This window comes from Rhincodon typus, chromosome 23, assembly GCF_021869965.1.
Source record: "Rhincodon typus isolate 14 chromosome 23, sRhiTyp1.1, whole genome shotgun sequence".
Taxonomy (NCBI): Eukaryota; Metazoa; Chordata; class Chondrichthyes; order Orectolobiformes; family Rhincodontidae; genus Rhincodon; species Rhincodon typus.
The window spans coordinates 4,671,636-4,695,308 of NC_063354.1; the positions used below are offsets into that span (position 1 = coordinate 4,671,636).

Genomic DNA, 23,673 nt, shown 5'->3' on the forward strand with positions numbered 1-23,673 from the left:
GCTTTCTGCTCCTATGATGCTGCTTAGCCTGCTGTGTTCATCCAGCTCTACACCTTGTTTTCTCGGATTCTCCAGCATCTGCAGTTCCTACTATCTCTGCCTCGGTATTTTGTAAGTTTAAATCAGCGCCACCTTCTCGTTAGTGATGGCCACTTCACTCACCTCTTCTCCCTGACTATCATCACGTTTTGGTATGCTGCTGGTGTCTTCCACTGTGAAATTGTCAGCAGCAGCAGAATTGTATTCCAACACATTCTACAAACTCATGGGCTGGCATATTCCCCATTCTATCATTACCATCTAGCCAGGGGATCAATCCTGGTTTTGTGGAGTATGCGGAGTTCAATGGCAGTCCCAGGCACACCTAAAACTGAGACATTGGCCTGGTGAAGCTACAAAACATTGGAACAGAGGAATGGGAGTAATAGGAGCCCCTTGAGCCTGTTAAGCCTTGCAGTGAGATCATGGTTGATCTTTGGCCTAAATGTATATACCTACCTTTGGCCCATATCCCTTTCCTTACAACAGTGATCTATCTCAGATTTAAAATTAACAACCAATCCAGCATCCACTCTGTTTGTGAAAGACAGTTCCAAACATTCACTGTCCTTTGCGTGAGGAAGCATTTTGTAACATCCCCTGAACAGTCTGACACTAATTTTTAGACAATGCTCCTTAGTTCTAGAATCCCCGACCTGTGTAACCAGTTTATCTTTATCCACCCTACCTTTTCTGTTAAATACCTTGAAGACTTCTATCAGATCCTCCTCTTAACCTTCTAAATTCTAGAAAAAGTAGCCCTAATTTGCATAATCACTTGTCATAACTTAACCGCTGAAGACCATAAAATCACAAGATATAGGAGCACAATTAGGCCATTCAACCCACTGAGTCTCCTCCACCATTCGATCACGGGTGATATGCTTTTCAACCCCATTCTACTAACCTTTGATCCCCTGATTAATTAAGCCCCTATCTATCACTGTCTTAAATACACTCAAAGAATTGTCCTCATTCTGTGGCAATGACTTACATAGATTCACCACTCTCTAGCTGAAGAAATTCATCCTCATCTCAGTTCTAAAAGGTCATCCCTTCACTCTGAGGCTGTGCCCTTGGGTCCTAATCTCTCCTACTAGTGTAAACATCTCCATGTCCACTCTATTCAGGCCTCTCAGTATTCTAAGTTTCCATGAGATCCCCCTTCATCTTTCAAAACTACATAATGTACAGATTCAGAGTCCTCAACTACTTCTCATACGACAAGCCCCTCATTCCAGGGATCACTCTTGTAAACCTTCTCTGGATCCCCTTCCAAGGCCAGCACATCCTTCCTTAGTTGCGAGGCCCAAAACTGCTCACAATACTCCAAATGCGATCTGACCAGAGCCTTATACAGCCTCAGCAGTACATCCCTGCTCTTGTTTTCTGAAGTCCAGGTATCATTCTTGTAAACTTATGGTGTACTCCCTCAAAAGGCCATTTTTTCCTCCTAAGATGTGATGGGTCTACAGAGCTACTTGCATGTCAAATAGCACAAGCAGCAACTGATAGACAGAGCTAAGTGATTCCACAAACAACGGATTAGATCTAAGCTTTGTAGTCCTGCCGGATCCAGTTATGAATGGTGGCAGACAATTAAACAACTCCCTGGACGAGGAAGCTCCATGAACATTCCCACCCTCAATACTGAGGCTGCAACATCAATAGCATCAGTGCAAAACAGGCTGAAGCATTCTTCAGCCAGAAATACTGAGTGGATGATCCATCTTGGCCTGTTCCAGAAGTCCCCCGCGTCACAATGTCAGTCTTCAGCCAATTCAATTCAGTCCATGTACATCAAGAAACATTTGCTGGCCCTGACAGCATTTCAGCAATAATACTGAAGACCAGTGGTCCAGGACTTGCTGTGCGCCTAGCCAAGCTGTTTCAGTACAGCTAAAACATTGGCATCTATCCAACAAGGTGGAAAATTGCCCAGGTATGTGCTGCAAACAATGAGCTGAACATATCCAAACTGGCCAATTACCAACCCATCAGTCTACGCTCAATCATCAATAAAGTGATGAAAGGTATCATCAACAGTAAAATCTAGCAGCACCTGCTCAGCAATAACCTGCCTACTGATTGAAACGTGGACAAATGACCTGAATTCCAGAGGTGAGGTGAGAATGACTACCCTTGACATGAAGGCCACATTTGACCGAGTGTGACATCAAGGAGCCCAAGCAAACTGGAGTCAATGAGATTTGGGGGGGGGGGGGGAAATCTCTCTACTGTTTGGAGTCATACCCGTCATAAAAGAAGATGGTTGTGGTTGTTGAATGTTAGTTATCTCAACTCCTGAACACCTTTGAAGGAGTTTCTCAGGCTAAATCTTGGTGAAGATTTGCATTGGCGCCAGAAGGAGTTACTCAGGAAGACACCCTCCGAGTTTAAGTGAAGACAAGTGTCCAGCAGAAGGTTGTGAAGATGCAGATTGGCGGTCGGGGTGAAGATTTATACCGGTGCAGTGATCACTACCGGAAGGAGGATCAGTGGGACTCCAGCTACTCACAATATATGTCAATGTTTTGGAGGAGGAAACAAAATGTAACATCTCAAAGTTCGCAGATGATACCAAGTTGGGTGGGAGGGTGAACTGTGACAAGGATGCAGAGATCCTTCAGCATGATCTGGACAGGTTGGGTGAGTGGGCAAATCAATGGCAGATGCAGTATAATTTGGATAAATATGAGTTTATTCACTTTGGAAGCAAAAACAAGAAGGCAGATTACAACAAGAAGGCAGATTACTACCTGAATGGCTGTAAATTGGGAGAGGGGAGTGTGCAGTGGGACCTGGGTGTACTTGTGCACTAGTCGCTGAAGGTAAGCATGCAGGTGCAACAGGTGGTAAAGAAGGCAAATGGTATGTTGGCCTTCATTGTGAGAGGTTGAGTACAGGAGCAGGGATGTGTTGCAGTTATACAGGGCCTTGGTAAGGCCACACCTGGAATTTTGTGTACAGTTTTGGTCTCCATTTCTGAGGAAGGATTCTCTTGCTCTTGAGGGAGTTCAGCGAAGGTTTACCAGGCTGATTCTGGGCACAGTGGGACCGATGTATGAGGAGAGATTGTCTAGGCTAGTACTGTTTTCACTGGAGTTCAGACAAATGAGAGCGGATCTCATACAGATTTGTAAAATTCTAACAGGACTAGACAGGGTAGATGCAGGGAGGATGTTTCTGATGGTGGGTGTGTCCAGAACAAGGGGTCACAGACTGAGGATTTGGGGTAGATGATTTAGGATGGAGATGAGGAGACATTTCTTCACCCAAAAGAGTAGTGGCCCTGTGGAATTCATTACCACAGGAAGTAGTTGATGCCAAAACAGTGAATGTGTTCAAGAGATATAGCACTTGGGGCGAACGGGATCAAAGATTATGGGGAGAAAGCAGGATTAGGCTGTTGAGTTGGACAATCAGCCATGATTGTGACGAATGGTGGAGCAGGCTCAAAGGGCCAAATGGCCTCCTCCTGCTCCTATCTTCTGTGTTTCTATGTTTAGGCTAGTGTCCTCGGTCCAACCATCTTTAGTTACTACATCAATGACCTTCCTCCATCATAAGGTCAGGGTGGGGATGTTTGCCAAAGATTGCATAACTTTCAGCACAATTCACGACTCCTCAGATACTGAAGCAGTTCACATCCTAAATACACCAAGACCTGAACAATATCTAGGCTTAGGGTGAAAAGTGGCAAGTATTTCTGAAGAAGGGTCGCAACCCGAAAAGTCAACTTTCCTGCTCCTCTGATGTGCTGTGTTCCTCCAGCTCCTCACTGTATTGTCTCTGACTCCAGCATCTGCAGTTCTTGCTATCGCTAAGTAACATTTGCTTCTGGGCAATGATCATCATTAACAGGAGAGAATTGTCACCATTATCCCCTGACATCCAATGGTGTTACCATCACTGAATCCCCCACTGTCAACATCCTAGGGGGTCACCATTGGCTAGAAGCTGAACTGGATAAGCAATATAAACACTGTGGCTACAAATGTATATCAGAGGCTAGGAAGCCTGCAGCAAGTAACTCACCTCCTGATTCCCCCAAAGCTTGTCTATCATCTATAAGGCACAAGTCAGGAGCGTGACGGAATACTCCCCAGTTGACTGGTTGACTGTGATTCCGGCAACACTCAAAAACTTTGACATCTTCCACGCCAAAGCAGCCTGCTTGTTTGGCACCACATCTGTAAACATCCACTCAGTCCACCACCAACACTCAGTCGCAGCAGTGTGCATCATCTATAAGACACACTACAAAAACTCACAAAGGCTCCTTTCAATAGCACCTTCCAAAACCATGACCACTACCATCTAGAAGGAAAAGGGCAGATACATGGGAACATCACCACTGCATGTTCTCCTCCAAGCCACACACCATCCTGACTTAGAAATATGTCACCATTCTTTCAGTGTCACTGGGTAAAAATCCTGGAATTACCTCCCTAATGGCATTGTGGGTCTACCTATGGCACATGGACTGCAGCAGTTCAAGAAGGCAGCTCACCGCCACCTTCTCAAGGGCAACTAGGGATGGGCAAAAAATGCTGGCCGAGCCAGGAATGCCCAGTGAGTGAACAAAAAAAGTTTGTCCCAATTGACTTCTTAAGTGGAATTTACCACATTACTCTGCTCCTCCTTTTGTTTCTTAACGTTTGTGGCAATAAAGAGGCTATAGAAAAACAGGAGAACCTTGTCTTTACAGAGGGACCTACTGCTGTGGAGTGAACTATCGAAGTGTGTTTGAAGGTGAGATCGTATAAACTTTGAAGAATAGATTAGATTGGTGGCTGGAGCAAAGGAGGTTAGAGATCAGGAAAGAGGTGAGGCTCACAGCAATAGGATTACTGTTTGTATGCAGCTGTCCCTTAGTTATTTTTCAAATCAAAATGTATATCTCATATTGACTGATATTTATCTGCATTTTTACTCATTGCACCACGTTTTCAAAGTCAGACTGGGACTCAATGGTCAGTTCCGATTGTGTAATTTCCATATAAATTCCTTAAGCTAGCCAACGGTCAGATGCAAACAAGTTTGGTTCATCTAAATCTTCATATCAGACAAGAAATTTGAGAATTAAAAGCAGAAATTGTTTCAGAAACTCAGCAGCTGTCAGCAATTTGAGTACTGTATAAAGCAATGCTCACGATATACAGGGGCAGTGAGTGAATCCACCCTGAAATCTCCAAATTGCCCTAGAAAACTCACTCACGTGGAGAAGCCAAACAAAGAAAAGTGAGAAAGTGAGGGGTGAGGGAAGAGAGAAAAAGAGAGTGTGTACGTGCGTGTGTGTGCATGCACAGGTCTGGACTGGGCGGAGCTGTCGGGTAGTGTGAGGTCGCGGACTTGACAACCAGATGCTTTTCTTGCCGAGGCTAATGGAAATCTTGTAATGAGGTAGTGAATTATCTACAAATTAATGTGTTATCTTCAGCTTAAGGCTGCAGATGTGGGAAAGACAATAGTGGATTCTATTGTAATGAACATTATCAAAAGTTAAATTTAAATTTGAGATTATGTTCTGCGATGCAGTAAAACAATGTAGTGACTATCTGGTTAAAATATTACAGCTTTGTGAATATGCGATGAAAATGCATAGCTGTAACCTCACCAATCGGCATAACGTGTGTTTGTGGTGAAGGCTTTTTTTGTGCTGAAGTAAGTGTCAGTTATTTTGAAAAAAGGTTGTTTGCTAACTTATGCCTTTAGTCTTATGTCAATTTAAATACTGTGGTTCCAGGAAATTAATGATTTAAGTGATTTTAAGTTTAATTGGGTTGATAATCATTGAAGATATTGATGACTTCCTCTAATTATGCTTCTATTGAATCCACAAACCCCATACATCAACCCAGAGCCGAAGGTGACAGCATCACCCCACAAATGTGTTAGCAAGAATGAAAAGGCAGCCCTGACAATCAAAAATAGCCCTCAAACCAAAAAGGAAACATTTTTGGCTCTGCCAAAAAGGGTCAGCACTTGGAATGTTAACTCATCTGTTGCACTCTCTTTCCACAAATACTAACTAATTTGTTGAGAATTGCCGGTATCTTCTGTTTTGATTCAGGTTTCCAGCAGCTGCAGCTTTTAGCCGTTGGTTCCAAAATGCATGAACAAACTTTGGTCCAGAAAGGAGGCAATGTGGAGGAGTTGGGTCACATTTGCAGGTCATGCTGGAAGCTGATCTTGCCTGGGTAGTCTGCAGCTGATGAAGAGCAAGGATCAAAGCCAGCCCTTTGGACACATTGTTGGCAATGTGAGTAAATGAAGAGAAATCATTAGCAGCCTGTATCAGTCCTGAATTGAGAACCACAAGTAGGCAGAGATAAATAATATTTCAGCAAGTCTCATGAGAAAGCTAGCTGGGTCTGAAGTACTATCAGCCTCGCTAGATGTATGAACGTTGTTCTGATCCAATACCACAACAATCAGATAAGATGGTACTGCCATCAACGTTTGCAATATAACAGAAACACAAAGGTGTTAAAAATCTCTTTGATTACCTTCATACTTCTATCATTATCTCTAATCAACAGTCTCTTCTCATCTTCACATCTTCCCACAGCTTCTTGGAGCTGTCTCTCTGCAGCCAGCTGCTGTCGGCTGTTCTCTTCCCTTAAGGATGTAATAGTAGTCTGAAGTTCAGCTACAGTCTGAAAAGAAAACAATAACTGAAAATCCCAGTTGCTTAAACATGACTATTTGCTTAGTTTGAAAATGCTTTGAAGCGTGATAATAGCTGTGAAAATATTTGAAACTGTATTTATCAGCTGCCAAATGCAGAGAATATTCAAACTTTCTCAGGATCTTTAATTGCCATGGAATTTTGTCTTAGGCACAACAGATAAAAATAAGGATGTTGCTGCATTTTTGTTTGTCTGCTGTGTTCCTTAATATTCTAGATCAACAGGTGTGACATGTGTTAAGTTGGCCAAAAGTGCTATAGATATTCATGCAGCACCATGATAAACACAAGTTACTTTCACTGGCTTTCGTTGAGGAGAAATTGGTTAGCCCCAACACATAATAAAATTACTACATATATGAAAATCAGAAGCATAAAAGATTAAAAATTATTGTCAGGAATACTGATGAATGAATATTTAACACGTTTGTACCAAGTTTCTCTCTGCATTGTTTTAACTGAGGTTTAAGGGCATGATAACAAACCTTAAGCTTAACTGTATTGGACAACACCAGTGTAACTCTTTTCCCTTTGTGCTCATCCCAGAAAATGTTGTTACTGTATCCCACGTAAGCAATAAGCGAACCCAGGATGGTGTGTTCGAGGAGTAAAACTCACTCTACCTAGTTTGAAAATTCACGATTTCCCATACTAGCAATTTCAGAGTCCTGCTCTCTGAGCAAAACTACTAATTTGGTACTAATTTGTGCCAAATTATGAATAATTTTATGTTGAACCCACTAAAAGCTGGGTCGAGAATGCCAACTTTATAATTTAGGATTCTTCTGCAATGGAAGGAGAGCTTTGTCATGTGCTCAGTGGGTTCAATTCCTGTCTCATCTACAACATCAGATAAACAGAATCATGGAATTTTAAAAAAAAAGCTATGATGAGCTATTTTCTTTTGACTTTGTGCCTGGGAAAGCGGGCAATACATAAAACGACCTAGAAAATATCTAGAATTTCTGAATACCAGCAGACTACATGACAGCAGACCAATTGATTGATAAGCAAGTCAGCTAGATACAGTAGCTTTGCTCTAAATGAAATTAGTAATCTGTAAAAGGACAACAGCTCTTTTATTTTTCAACTAAAATCAGAGATTAAGATCAGTCTCAATTACTTATACAGATTCTTCTTAATGGCCAGACAATTAAGGTACTAATTTTCTAGCACTTGGCACAAGATCTATAAGCATTTAGAGGCAAATGGACTTATTAGGGATAGACGGCATGGTTTTGTGGGGTGTGGAAGTCATGCCCCACTAAGGTGATGCAAATGATTGATGCGGGAAAAGCGATTGATGCTGTCTACATGGACTTCGGTAAAGTCTTTGATAAAGTCTCTCATGGTAGACTGGTACAAAATGTGAAGTCATATAGTATCGGGGTGAGTTATCCAGATGGATACAGAACTGGCTTTGTCATAGGAGACAGAGGGTAGCGGTGGAAGGATGCTTTTCAGAATGGAGGGTTGTGATTAGTGGTGTTCCACAGGATCAGTTCTGGGATCTCTGCTATTTGTGATCTAAATAAATGATTTGGAGGAAAGTGTGGCTGGTCTAATGAGTAAGTTTGCGAATGAGACAAAGATTGATGGAATTGCGGACAGTAAGAAGGATTGTTACAGGACACAGCAGTATATTGATCATTTGGAGACATGGGCAGAAAAATGGCAGATGGAGTTAAATCTGGACAAATGTGAGGTGATGCATTTTGGAAGGTCAAGTACAGGTTGACATTACATACTGAATGGCAGAACCCTTAGGAGTATTAATATGCAGAGGGATCTGGGTGTGCAGGTCCAGACATCACTGAAGGTGGCAGTGCAGGTAGATAAAGTAGTAAAAAAAGCTTATGGCATGCTTGCCTTCATTAGAAGGGACATTGAGCATAAGGATATAAGGATAGACAGGTTATGTTCAGCTTTATAGAATAGCATGGTGGCTCAGTGGTTAGCACTGCTGCCTCACAGCGCCAGGAATCTGGGTTTGATTCTGGTCTCAGTCAACTGTCTGTGTGGAGTTTGCACGTGTCTGCGTGGGTTTCTGCCAGGTGCTCTGGTTTCCTCCCACAGTCCAAAGCTGTGCAAGTTAGGTGGATTGGCCATGCTAAATTACCCATAGTGTTCAGTGATGTGTAAATTAGGTGCATTAGCTATGGGAAATGCAGGTTTGGGGGGTGGGTCTGAGTCGGATGCTCTTTTGAGGGTCAGTGATGACTTGTTGGGCTGAATGGCCTGTTTCCACACTGTGGGATTCTATGATGATGACTTTATTTAGGCCCCACTTGGAATACAGTTCTGGTCACCACACTACCAGATGGATGTGGCTGCTTTGGAAAGGGTACAATAAAGGTTTACCAGGATGTTGCCTGGTATGGGGGATTTTAGCTATGAAGAAAGGTTGGATAGACTGGGTTTGTTTTCACTCGAACGCAGAAGCTTGAGGGGTGACCTGATAGAAGTTTATAAGGTTGTGAATGGCATGGATAGAGTGGAAAGTATGAGGCCTTCTCCCAGGGTGGAGGGGTCAATTAATAGGGAACGGTGGAGGGGTCAATTAATGGAGAACATAGGTTCAAGGTGCGAGGGGGCAAGTATAAAAGAGTTGTGCGAGGCAACTTTTTCACGCAAAGGGTGGTGAGTTCCTGGAACATGCTGCCACAGGAGGTGGTGAAGGCAGACACAATATCGGCATTTAAGAAGCACCTGGAAGAATATATGAATAGGAAGGAAACAGAGGGATATGGACTCTGTAAGTGAAGACAGGTTTAGTATGGAAGGGCAAAATGTGTTGGTGCAGCCTTGGAGGGCTGAAGGGCCTGTTCCTATGCTGTATTGACCTTTGTTCTTGTTCTTTATTCACTCAAATAGACAAGACGTTCATAGCAGTCTCCTGATGGCTCATCTACTTTTGTCTTGACCATGTGCCCAAGGCATATGAGCCATCATAAGATATCTACTCACAGCTTGCATATTTAAGCTGTAGAAATGATTAGTATCTTAATTGTCTGACCAAAGCAAAAGACTAGTGTAAGTAAGTGAGGTTGCTTCAAAAATCAAGGTTGAAATCAAATCCTAATAGAATGGCACTACTAGCAGAAGGGGCTTTATGGAGTCTTCAACAAGATAACACTTCATCCAAGATCTAGGCAAAAACTACTGAAAGGAAAGATTAACATATTTGATGAAATTAAATGTTTTGAAACAGCTTGGCTGTTTAATTAAAAAATTGCTAGCTATTTACTGTATTTTCTGCTTTTTCTGAAATGACCTTACGTGCACATAAATGTGACTAAAGGTTAAAGATTAGCCCAAAGATTAGCTGTGTGGTATACATTGATAACTGTGATTCGTTGATTGCCCAACCAAAGGAAATTGAGTTTCTTTGTTCATTCTACCATCTGTAATCTATATTCAATCATTAATTCCACATAAACTCTTCTTAATATAAAATTATTCAAAGAAATATTCTCTTAGCCTTCTCTTCCCTCATGGAAATCATACTAGTATCTGAAGGCTGACTTCACAAAAAAAGTTTCCAATTCCTGAAAACGTCTCAAAAAATCGCCTTTGAAAACCCAAGACTTTAATACCCTTTCCTTATTATAGAGCATCTAAAACTACACACATACTCTAACCATGTTTTAATTATGGTTAATACAAACTTAATGTTTCTAATTCTCTATGACCCTGTAATCACAACAGACTTACAGAAGCTGTTGGGGAAGTAAGTAAAAGGGACTGAATCCCAAAATTCAATGCAAATAGTTCAGCCATATGAAAGAGCTGAGAGTTTGTTATCAGTGGACCATAGAATTTTACATTGCTTTCAACCCATCTTGTCTGGATCAGCTCTCCAAAGAGCTACACAGCCGGTCCCATTCTCCAGCCCCATCTCATAGCCCCTTAAATTCATCACTTCCAAATTTAAATTCAGCTCTCTTCTGAAACCTCCAATACAATCTGCCTTCACCACTCTCCTAGGCAGCACATTCCAAATCCTAACAAATCTCGGAGGAAGGAAGGTTCTCCTCATCTCACTCCGAGCTTTTTTGCTGACAGTTTTGAAATTATGGCATGCCAACTAGTGGAAACAAAATATCCTTCTTTACCCTGTCAAAATAGTTCATAGTTTTGAACACTTCAATCAAGTCACCTTTTAATCTTCTCTGCTCCAAGCCCAATTTCTCCAATATTTCCTTGGATAATGTTGAAAAGGAACTCTGGAAGGCTACTTCACCAAGACTGATACAAGTTAGTGAGACTTGGTTTGTCAAAGTGTTAAATGTATTCAGGGAGGGACCTCGGATGGTATCTGCCTGTTGATGAATACAACTCGAGAGCTAAAGCGATTTGAGTTAAAAAGACTGTGGGATTGTACATTGTGCCATCTTTGAATCCATTGGGAGTGATCCAGGTGCTTATATTGTATAAGATACAACTTCGTTAGATCAACAATTTAAAAGTGAAATGTATCTATTAATTTGAAGACGTATTTGCCTGTTAATTCATGTTGAATATGCATTACTTCCGATTCATGTTCAAGTAATAGTTCCAAAAAGTAGAATCTTGTGGGCAATTTCTTCATTTAGGGACCATTCAGTAAACTTGGTTATTTTGATTCATGGTTTCATCGCAGGAATTGTAACGAAGTCTTTACTACTTCCTTCTGTCATGTCCTTTATCCCATCTACTTTTAGCTTTACTAAAGCGCCCTCTCATCTCCCATATGCATTTTCTATGTTCGTCAACGTTTTTGGTATTGTTAGCCTTAATTGTTATCATATGGCAACATTTGATTGCAGATTTACTTTCAATCCAAGAACACTAATCTTTGATGAACATCACACCTCCTTTTTACCTGACAGAAATACACAGTTAAAATCCTTTAGCACCATGCTGCTCTCTATCCCTGTAATCTCCTGCAGCTCAATAATAGCCTACTTTCCATATTCCTAATTCTTCAAGACTACAGCATTTTGTGCATTGTCTCTTTATTCCAAAGAGCTGCTTTTTCTTGAATGATAACGAGCTTCTGGAGTTTGTTGTAGCTGCACACACCTGGCAAACTGGAGAGTACTCTATCACACAACTGACTTCTGCCTTGTCATCAGGCTTTAGGAAGTAAGTAGGCAAGTTACTTTGACCTACTCTTCCAGTCACAGTGTTGAAATGATGACTCCAGTTGAGGTCCTGGTCAATGCTGATCCAACGATGTTGGAGGATTAAGCTGTGTTAATGCCAAAGGTTATATTTTCCCTTGTTGGATATGAAAATTGTCTGGCATCTATGTGGTGCTATTGTTACTACTTAATAGCCTGAAAGTTGTCTTTGCAAGCAAGCAGGGAATGCTTTAGTATCTAAGGTGCTGCAAGTGGCACTGAATTCTGTGCAACCAGTATATATTCCCATTTCTGACCTTATGCTGGAGGGAAGGTTATGATGAATCAGCTAAAGATAGAAAGTGTTCTAAGCCTGAGGAATTACTGAAGCATTATCCTGATCTGAAATGACTGTCTTCCAAAATCCATATTATTTTCCTTTGAGCTAGGTATGACTTCAAACAGTGGAGAATCTACCACCTGATTCCCATTGACTTCAATTTCATTAAGTGAAATAACTGCACAGAGGCCGGTATCCTGTCACCAATCACCCATTATTTACTTGCGCACATTACACTGGACATGGCCAGCCAGCTTGCAGTCAGTCCCGTGGACTAAGGAGATGAGAAATCTCCCAGTTATATTGGTCAGCCAGTGCCTCCCGATTGACCTAGGTTAACAACCCCAATCAAGGATCTTAGAGCCAACGAGGTCCACCTGGTTCCAATCACTAAATCTCCCCTTGCAAACCCCTCCACCCCAAATCTGGGGATGTAGGCCTGGTCTTTCTCATGTAGCTTTCCTGCGATATTTTCACTCCAGCTCTAGTTCCTCTGACTGCGACTCTGACACGGGCAGCATGTACCAGACTGTTTCCTGCCTCTTGCATCCGGAGTGTCTCGGGAGAGTTTCCGCGTCTTCCAGCGGTAATGGTATCGAGGCTGCATCCATCTTGGACAGCGAGGTTTCCTTGACACTAGACAGAGGGGGAGAATAGGCCTTTTGGCTGTTGTGAGGGGCCAGGTATATTTTGCTCCTGCCCCGTTTGTGAGGTAGCAGGTTTCAGGTGATCCACGTTTATTCAGAACCTCCTCATCAACCTGAACTTTCTAAGTCATGGGGCTTGACTTCGCATCAACCCTGCCTTGTGCCCATACCAAGCCATTTCCATGGTTCCAGCACCAAGCTTTGTCCCCCAAATTATATTGTCTCTCGCGTTTAGAGGAGGCCTGGAATACAGATTTTTCCCTCCTAAGGTGTACACACACCCAGGAGAAACATTCAAGCACAACGTCCAAGTTCTCCCAAGCGCTCTTTATTGGTATTCCTGGTCCTCTAACAACCAAATAAAACCAATAGCATCTGAGAGTTAGAGTTAGAGTTGGGGTCGTAATATTCCTTAACCAACTCTGTTAACTCTTGGAAGATTTTAGTGTCGGGTGCCTCTGGTAAAAGTAAGCCCCTTATAACCGAAAATGCTGTGGGTCCGCAAACAGTCAGAAGGATTACCCGTTGCTTTTCATCTGCTCAAATGTCATTTGCCCAGAAAAAAACATTGCATTCTTTCCACATACTGGGCCCTGTCTTTGACAGCAGGATCGTACAAGTCAAGCTTCCCAAATAAAGGCAGGATGCCAGAAATGCTTACCTCCAACTCCAAGATGACTGTTGCGAGCAAATGTTCTTCAGGCATGTACTGTTTTCCACCGTTGCCACTGAAATAACTGCATAGAGGCCGGTATCCCGTCACAAAATCACCCTTTATTTACTTGTATGCAGTACAGTGGCTGTGGCCAGCCAGCTAGGAGTCAGTCCTCTGGACTGAGGGGATTCTAAATGCTCTGATTATATTGGTCAGCCAGGGCTTCCTGATTAGCTCAGGTTGACAACTCCAATCAAGGATCGCATAGTCAATGAGGTCCACTTGGTTCCAATCACTACATTAAGGCTTTTGAATGCTATATTTGGTCAAATTAATAAGCTTTACACGAGCAGTTAGGAGTGAACACATGCTGAGTGAGAATAGCCAGAATTAGTGTTTATTTCTGGGAATTTAGAGCACAATGTGAAAGGTATGCTTTTGCCATTTTTTTCTGTGGTTTGTAGTTTGTCAGGACTAAAATCTATAGTAATGAAGTTCAAGGAATAATAGCCCTAGAGTAATTGATATTAAGCATCTACCAAAAGATTTAATTAAAAAGGGTAAGTCATGGCAGAAGAGTTCACAGCTGTGTTTTGCTCTTTCTGCTCTATGTGGGAAGCCAAGCACATTTCCAGAGCCCGAGACCAGCATGCGTGCAGAAGTGTTTTCATTTGCAGCTCCCAGAAATCAAGGCTAGGGACCTGCAGCAGTGGCTGGGGCCAGTGTGGAGCTTTCACAAGGCAGAGGCTATCATGGATAGCATGTCTAGGGAGGTGGTCATTACTGCAGGCTAAGACTCCACTGGCAAGAAGGACTAGGCAGGCAGTGCAGGAATCCCCTGTCTCTATTCCTCTGCGCAGTGGATATTCTACTCTGGATGCTGTTGAGGAGAATGGCCTTTCAGGAGCAAGCAACAACTGCCAAATTCGTTGCACCACAGTTGGCTATGCTGCACAGGGGAGGAGTAAAAAATGTGGGAACGCAACAGTTGTAGGGGATTCAATTGTAAGGGGAATAGATAAGTGTTACTGCATCTCCATATAAGACTCCAGGTTGGTATGATACCTCCCTGGTGTTCGGTTCAAGGATGTCTCAGAGCAGCTACAGGACATTCTAGAGGGGAACGGTGAACAGTTAGTGGTCATTGTGCACATTGGAATAAATGACATAGGTTAAAAAAAGGATGGAGTCCTAAAAGCACAAAATAGGGAGTTAGAAAGTAAGTTTAAAAATTAGGACCTCAAAGGTAGTGATCTCAGGACTGCTACAATTGCCATATGCTGGTTAGAGTAGAAATAGCAGGATTCCTGGGGCATTGCACTGGTTTTAGGGGAGGTGGGACCAGTACAAACTGGATGAATTATACATGGGCAGGACTGAGACTGATGTCCTAGAGGTAGTACTTGCCAGACTGGTTGGGGAGGCTTTAAAATAAGACAGCAGGGAGTTGGGTACCAAGGAGTCAGAGGAATGGGAATCAAAGACAAGAACAAAAGATAGAAAGGGAATAAGAAAAGCAATAAATAGAGAAATCAAGGGCCAAAATCAAACAAGACCACAATGGAAAATAATGACAAGGACAAGTAATGCTAAAAAGACAGCCTTGAAGGATTGGAGACAACAAGGTGCAGGGCTGGATGAACACAGCAGGCCAAGCAGCATCATAGGAGCAGAGAGGCTGACGTTTTGGGCCTAGACCCTTCATCAGAAGGATTTGTGCCTTAATGAGTGGAGTGTTCACAATAAAGTGGATGAATTGATCGCACAAATACCTGAAAACAGAGACAATATATTCAGGTTTACAGAGATATAGTTGCAGGGTAATCAGAGACAGAAACTGAATATTCAGGGATATTCAATGTTCAGGAAGGACAGATGAAAAGGAAAAGATGGTGGAGTCGCATTGCTGATTAAAGGAAATATTAATGCAGCAGTGAGGAAAGATTTTAGCTCGGACAAGCTGGAATCTGTATGGATAGAGTTAAGAAACACAAAGAAGCAAAAAATATTACACAAAAAAACTAAAGAACTGCAGATGGTGGAAATCAGAAACAAAATCAGAAATTACTGGAAAAAGATATTCCTGTTCTGAAGAAGGGCCACTCAACCTGAAGGATTAACTCTGCTTTTTCTCCACAGATTTTGCCCCACCTGGTGGACAAGGTCACAAGTCATACAACACCAGGTTATAGTCCAACAGGGCTTGAGAGACTACATCGTAAAGTACTGAAGGAAGTAACCTGAGAAATAGTTGATACATTGGTGGTCATTGTCCAGTTTCCAAAACTCTGAAACTGTTCATACAGATTGGAAGATAGGTGATGTAATTATTCTTTTTAAAAAGGGAGATACAGAGAAAACCATAAATTATAGACCAGTCAGCCTGATGCTGATAGTGGGGAAAATGCTAGAGTCTATGAAAAGATTTAATAACTTAGCACTTAGAAAGCAGTGGCAGGATTGGACAGAGTCAGCATGAATTTACGAAAGGGAAATCACACTTGATAAATTTAACTCAGAGTTGATGAGGGGGTGCTACTGGATGTGGTTTATTTGGCCTTTCAGAAGACTTTCAATAAAGTTCAACATAAGAGATTAGCATTTAAATTAAAGCACATGTGATGGGCTAATGTATCGAAATGGACAGAAATTTGCTTGGCAGACAGTGACTAGTGAGGTAATGCAGGGATCAGTGCTAGAACCCAAGCTACTCACAAAATGTATTCATGATTTAGCTGAGGGAATTAAATATAAAGTCTCCAAAAACGCAGATGACATAAAGTTGGGTGGGAGGCTGAGCTGTGAGGAAGATACAGAAATGCTTCAGTGTGATTTCGACAAGCTGAGTCAGTGGGTAGATTTGCATGGCAAATGCAGCAAATGTGGATGAATGTGAGGTTATCCACTTTGGGAGCAAAAACAGGAAGGCCGATTATTATCCAAGTAGCTATGAATTGGGAGACGAGAGTAGGCAACAAGAACAGAGCGTTATTGTACACCAGTCACAGAAGGTGAGCATGCAGGTGCAGCAGGCAGTCAAGAAGGCAAAAAGCATGTTGGCCTTCATAGCAAGAGGATTTGAGAACAGGAGCAGGTCTATCGTGCGCAATGATAAAGAATCTTGGTGAGACCACACATGCAATATTGTGTGCAGTTTTGATTTCCTTATCTGAGGAGGATGTTCTTGCTATAGAGGCTGAAATAACTCCACAAAGGTCAGTATTCCGTCACCATGTCACCCTTTATTTACACGTGGAGAGTCCTCGAGACAGATGCATCTCCCTCGGAACCAGTTCTCAGAGAAAACAGGATGCTCTTATCTGTCAGCCAGGGCTCCCGAATTGGACCGGACTAATAGCCCCAATCAGGGAACTCATATTCTATTCTGACCTCGTTACAATCACTACATCCCTCCCCCTCTGAGTCCAAGGACATAAGCCAGTTCTTTTTTTTGTAGCTCCTCTTGGGGTGTTTTAGCACTAGGTCAGGTTCCTCCAAATCTGTCTCTGATATGGGCGGCGTGTAATGCACAGTAGCTCGCTTCTTGCGCCCGGAGCATCTCGGAAGAAATTCATTCTTTTCCTTAGATAGAAAAGGGGTGGAGGTGGCAACATCTACTGTGTCCACCTCAGATTCCGAGGTGTCTTCAACACTTAACTGAGAGGGAGAACCCATGGGGACCAGAGCAATCAGAAAGGCTATTGAGGAGTCAGACACATTTTGCTCCTGCACCATTTGCAAGTGTGATGATCTGTGTGCTTTTTCAAGATCATCGCACCTAACTGAACTTTATCCATCATTGGCCCTGACTTTGCATCAACCGTGTCTCTTACCCATGCAGGGCAATTCCCGTTGTTCCTACACCAAACGTCGTGCCCTGAACTAAACTCTGTCTCTGGCTTAGCAGTGTCTTATGTCCGGCATTGGAGTTCCTGATGCTGTTTCACCCTCTCCCGTATGTCCAGGAAGATCAGAGTTAACCTGGTGCGGAGATTTCTCCCCATCAGCAACTCTGCTGGAGCTCTCCCAGTAGTCACATGAGGGGTGGTCCTACAATCAAACAGGAACTGAGACAGTTTGGTATCTAGTGAAGCTGTAGGCTGTTTTGTTAAGCCTGCCTTTAGAGTTTGGACTGCTCTTTCTGCCAGACCATTGGATGATGGATGCTATGGAGCTGTCCTTACATGCTGAATACCATTCGAGTTCAGGAAGAACTCAAACTTCCTGCTGGTAAACAATGGCCCGTTATCTGTGACCAACATATCTGGGAGTCTACGTATTGCAAAATATGTTTGCAGTTTGTCTCCCATTGTCCCATGTTTGACGAATGAACTCTATGCACATCCAGCCGCTTTGGTTCCGCAATGATTCAGAACATTGAGCCCATAAAAGGCCCTGTATAGTCGACGTGTAAATGACTCCAAGGTTTACCTGGCCATTCTCACGAATGTGGGGGGAGCTGCTGGTGGCACCTTTTGTTCTTCATGGCACTCTGAGCACTGCCCCACCAACACGACTATGTCTGCATCTAATCCTGGCTACCAGACATAACTTCTCGCCAACATCTTCATTTTGGAAACCACTGGATGACCCTGGTGAAGTTCAGCCAGTATCTGGCAGTGACAGAGAAGCAGGAAAGTTAATGTTTTGGGTTTACACACTTAATTAGGACTGATGAATGATGTAAACCCGAAATGTTGACTTTCTTGCTCCTCTGATGCTACCTGACCTGCTGTATTCCTCCAGCTCCACATTGTATTGTCTCTGACTCCAGCATCTGCAGTTCTTGTTATGTCTCTCTCTCTGGCAGTGACCTTTACTCAGGACAATCACTTTTGCTCCCCATAATAACATACCGTCCTCTCCTGTGATAGTCATAGAATCATACAGCATGGAAACAGACCCTTCAGTCTAACTGGTCCATGCCGACCATGTTTCTAAACTAAACTTGTCCCACCTGCCTGTGTTTGGCCCATACCCATCCAAACCTTTCTATTCATGTACTAATCCAAATGTATTTTAAGTGCTGTAACTGTACCTGCATCCATCATTTCCTCTGGCAGTTCATTCCACAAACAACCACACTCTGTGTAAAGAAAGTTGCCCCTCATGTCCTTTTTAAAACTTTCTCCTCTCACCTTAAAAATATGCCACCTAAGTTTTGAACTCTGCTATCCTAGGCAATACATTATTTATGCCCCTCATGATTTTATAAACCTCAATAAGGTCATCCCTCAATCTCCTACGCTCCAGCGAAAATAGTCCCAGCCTATCCAGTCTACTTATATAACTCAAACCCTCTTTTCCCAGCAATATCCTGGTAAATCTTTTCTGAGCCTTCTTCAATTTAATACCATCCTTCCTTTAGCAGGGTGACCAAAACTGCACACAGTACTCCAGAAGAGGGCTCATCCACATCCTGTACAGCCTCAACATGATGTCCAAACTCCTTTACTCAAAGGTCTGAGCAATGAAGGCAAGCATGCGAAACACATTCTTAAGCACCCTATCTATATGTGATGCAAACTTCAAAGAATTATGTACGTCAACACCTAGGTCTCTCTATTTTACAACACTATTCAGATCTACGAACAAATTAACGGGACACCTTTGGAATCACCCAAGTCTGGACTAATAGAAGAAGCAGTGATGCAGAGACTTGAAAGCACGGCCCTTCTGCAGATCCAACCCAAAGTATGGATCCGATACATGGATGGCACTTTCGTCATCATCAAATGAACTAAGTAGAAAGAAAACACCGACTCATAAACAACATTTTCACTGGCATTAAATTCACCAGAGAAGAAAAGAACAAACAGCTCCCATTCCTGGACGTGATGGTAGAATGCAGGGCCAACGGGGCATTTCTGACCAAAGTATACAGAAAGGCCACACACATGGATCACGTCCTAAATTTCAACAGTAACCACCCCAACACCCACAAATAGAGTTGCATAAAAACACTGTTCAAACGAGCCACAATACATTGCAGCAATCCAGAACTACGCCAAAATGAAGAAGAATACCTTCACCAAGTATTCAGGGACAACAGATACCAGAACAGCTGGGTCCGATGATGCCTGTAACACAAACGACAACAGGAAGATACAGTACGCTCCAATACATTTGTCACGTTACTGTACATCAAGAACATGTCTGAACTGACCACAAGACTCCTATGGCCACTGGGCATCAGAGTAGCACACAAACCTACATCAACCCCACACCAACTGCTAACAAGACCCAAAGACCCCTTACCAACTATGGACAGAACCAAAGTAATATACACGATTCCATGCAAGGACTGCAACAAACATTACACTGGACAGACAGGAAGGAAATTGGCTATGAGAATACATGATCACCAACTAGCAACAAAAAGACACAACCAATACTCACTCGTCTCCATACACACAGACAAGGGGAACCACCAGTTCGATTGGAACAACATCAGGATCCCAGGACAAGCCAAACAGAGACAAGTACAGGAATTTCTACAGGCCTGGTTCTCCATCAAGAAGACCTCAATAAACATGTAGAATTAGACCCTGTAAACACACCACTGCAAAGAAAAACCAGAAAAGAGTAATCAACTCCAACGGACCCCAGAGGTTAAATGACAAGCGGGAAAACACAACTACGCTTCATCACAGGCTGCACTGATGATTTTACCTAGCAGGGTAATGAAACGTCTGCAAACTATTGAACCAGCTTGGCGAGCAAACCAACCACAGCAACCTAGTGAATCTCCTCCGCACCCCCTCCAGTGTTAGTACATCCTTTCTCAAGTAAGGAGACCGAAACTGCACAAAGTACTTCAGGTGTGGCTTCACCAGCACCCTATACAACTGTAACAAAACCTACCTGCTTTTGAACTCAATCCCTCGACCAATAAAGGACAAAATTCCATTTGCCTTCTTAATTACCTGTTGCACCTACAATCCAACCTTCTGCGATTCACACACAAGGACACCCAGATTCCTCTGCACAGCAGCATGCTGTAATTTTTTACCATTCAAATAATAGTCCTTTTTACTGTTATTCCCACCAAAATGGATGACTTCACATTTATCAACATTGTACTCCGTCTACCAGACCTTTGCCCACTCACAAATTATCTATATCCATCTCCAAAGTTTCAGAGTTCTCTGCACATGGGTCATGAAAAGTCATGAGCAAACAGGACAAAGGAGAATTCCAAGGCTCTTTATACATATATAAAAAACAAGAGGGTAGCCAGCAAAAGGGTTGGCCCATTCAAGGACAAAGGAGGGAATCTATGTGTGGAGCCAGAAGAGGTAGGTAAGGTCCTAATGAATACTTTGTATCAGTATTCACAAAGAGAAAGAATTGGTGGGGAAATAATCTCAGGGAAAAGAGTATCGAGTTTCTAAGCCAAGTTGCTATTAAAAAGGAAGAGGTGTTACCCGTCTTAAAAAGTATTAAGGTAGATAAATCCCTGGGTCCTGATGGGATCTATCCCAGAATATTGAGGGAGGCAAGAGAACAAATTGCTGGAGCATTGACGGACATCTTCGTGTCCTCTTTGGCCACAGGTGTGGTCCCGGAGGCCTGGAGAATAGCCAATATTGTCCCATTGTTTAAAAAGGGTGGCAGGGATAATCCTGGAAATTACAAACCTGTGAGTCTCATGTCGGGGGTAGGGAAATTATTGGAAAAGATTCTCAGGGACAAGATCTATATGCATTTAGAGACAAATGGACTTATTAGTGACAAACAGCGTGGTTTTGTGCATGAGAGGTTGTGCCTCACTAACTTAATCGGGTTTTTTGAGGAGGTGATGAAGATGATTGATGAAGGAAAAGTGGTTGATGTTGTCTGCATGGACTTCAGTAAAGCCTTTGACAGGGTCCCTCATGGTAGATTGGGACAAAAGGTGAAGTCACATGGTATCGGGGTGAGCTGGCATGTTGGATACAGAACTGGCTTAGACATAGGAGACACGGATCAATGCTGGGACCTCTCTGTTCATGGTCTACGTAAATGATTTGGAGGAAATTGTAGCTGGTCTAATTAGTACATTTGCAGACAATACATGATTGGTGGAGTTGCGGATAGTGAGGAGGATTGTCAGAGGATACAGCAGTATATTGATCGTTTGGAGACAGGCAGAAAAATGGCAGATGGAGTTTAATCTGGACAAATGTGAGGTGATGCATTTTGGAAGGTCAAGTACAGGTGTAATTTATCGAGTGAATGGCAGAATCCTTAGGAGTATTGATATGCAGAGGGATCTGGGGGTATAGGTGCACAGATCATTGAAAGTGGCAGTGCAGGTAGATAAGGTAGTAAAAAAGACTTATGGCATGCTTGCCTTCATTGGAAGGGGTAATGAGTATAAGATAGACAAGTTATGTGGCAGTTTTATAGAACTTCAGTTAGGCCACACTTGGAATATTGCATACAGTTCTGATTACCACACTACCAGATGGATGTGGATGCTTTGGAGAAGGTACAGAAAAGGTTTACCAGGATGTTGCCTGTTATGGGAGATTTTAGCTATGAAGAAACGTTGGATAGGCTGGGTTTGTTCTCACTGGAACGCAGGAGGTTGAGGGATGACCTGATAGAAGTTTATAAGATAGTGAATGGCATGGATAGAGTGGGAAGTAAGAAGCTTTTTCCCAGGATGGAGGGGTCAATTACTATGGGACTCAGGTTCAAGGTGCGAGGGGGGCAGTTTAAAAGAGATGTGCAAGGTAGGTTTTTCATATAAAGAGTGGTGAGTGACTGGACATGCTGCCAGAGGACATGGTGGAAGCAAACACAACAGCAGAACTCAAGAAGCCCTTGGACATGAATAGGAAGGGAATAGGAGGATATGGATCCTGTAAGTGAAGACAGTTTTATTATGGAAGGGCAAAATGTAGCAGCACAGGCTTGGGGGGCCAAAGGCCCTATTCCTGCGCTGTATTGTTCTTTGTTCTTCTTTATTCTTTGTATATTTGCTGGAGTTCAGAAGAATGAGAAGGGATTTTGTAGAAACCAATAAAATTCTAACAGGATTAGATAGGGTAGATGCAGTAAGAATGTTCCCAATGGAGTGGAAGCCTGGAACATGCACTCATAGTCTAAGGATGCTGAATAAACCATTTTGTACTGATATGTGGAGAAATTTCTTCTCCCAGAGAGTGGTGGACCTGTGGAATTCACTACCATAGAAAGTAGTCGAGGCCAAAACAGTGTATGATTTCAATGTGTTCGATATAGCACTTGGAGCTAAAGGGATCAAAAGATTTGGGGGAAAAGCGGGACTGGCTATTGAATTGGAGGACCAGCCATGATCCCAATGAATTACGGTGTATGTTCAAAGGGCCCAACGGCCCACTCCTGCTCCTATTTTCTATGTTTCAATGCTTATTGTCAAGGACAGTCATTTTCATCTCACCTCTGAAATTGAGTGCTTGTCCATGTTTTCATCAAAGCTGTATTGAGGCTTAGAGCTGACTTAACTTAGCTGAACTCAAATGAGGACTGCCGAGTAAGTGCCTCTTGATTGCACTGTTGGCAACACCTTCCATCACCTTACTGGTGACTGACAGTAGATTGATAGGGGCGGTAATTTGCTGAATTGGATTTGCTTTGTTTTTTTATGGGCAGGACATACTTGAGCAGTTTTCCTTAGTAATGGTTTCATGTTTCCAAATGGTTTCCACATTTGGCTAAATGTTTGTTTTGTAGAGAAATGTGCATTTCATAATCATCTCATTTTTGAAGATTTCCCACTGCTGATTTATTCTGTTGACCTGGTTCCTTCTTGCTGAGAGTTGTACAAAGCTGAATCACCTGCCCACATGCCAAGCTGTGGTTGCCCGTAGACTGCTGGAGTAGGGAAACCTGGTAACATGTATTAGTTTAATGGAAATATGTCACAAAAATATCTCCTGGGAATTTTGTGAATTCAATAAAATCTGGGATACCTACTGAACCCAAATTGGATTCTTCTGGTTTCAGAAGCAAACTTGCTGGAAAAGCTCAGCAGGTCTGACAGCATCTGTGAAGAAAAAAACAGATTTAATGTTTTGGGTCCTTATGGCCCTTCCTCGAACCCCAGAATTTCTGAGGAAGGGTTACCGGACCCGAAATGTTAACTCTGTTTTTTACTTCAGATGCTGCCAGACCTGCTGAGCTTTTCCAGCAACTTTGTTTTTGTTCCTGATTTACAGCATCCA

The 23,673-nt window shown here is 42.6% G+C and overlaps 1 protein-coding gene across 1 annotated transcript in view; it reads right to left on the reverse strand.

Annotated features, from left to right (window-relative positions):
- Positions 1-23,673, reverse strand: part of LOC109936771 (centrosomal protein of 112 kDa-like) — a 119,462-nt gene that overhangs the window by 76,144 nt on the left and 19,645 nt on the right. Inside the window, exon 3 of the mRNA XM_048610813.1 lies at positions 6,552-6,701. Coding sequence (XP_048466770.1) covers positions 6,552-6,557 — 6 coding nt within the window. The 5' untranslated portion in view covers positions 6,558-6,701. The remainder of the gene's footprint in view (positions 1-6,551; positions 6,702-23,673) is intronic.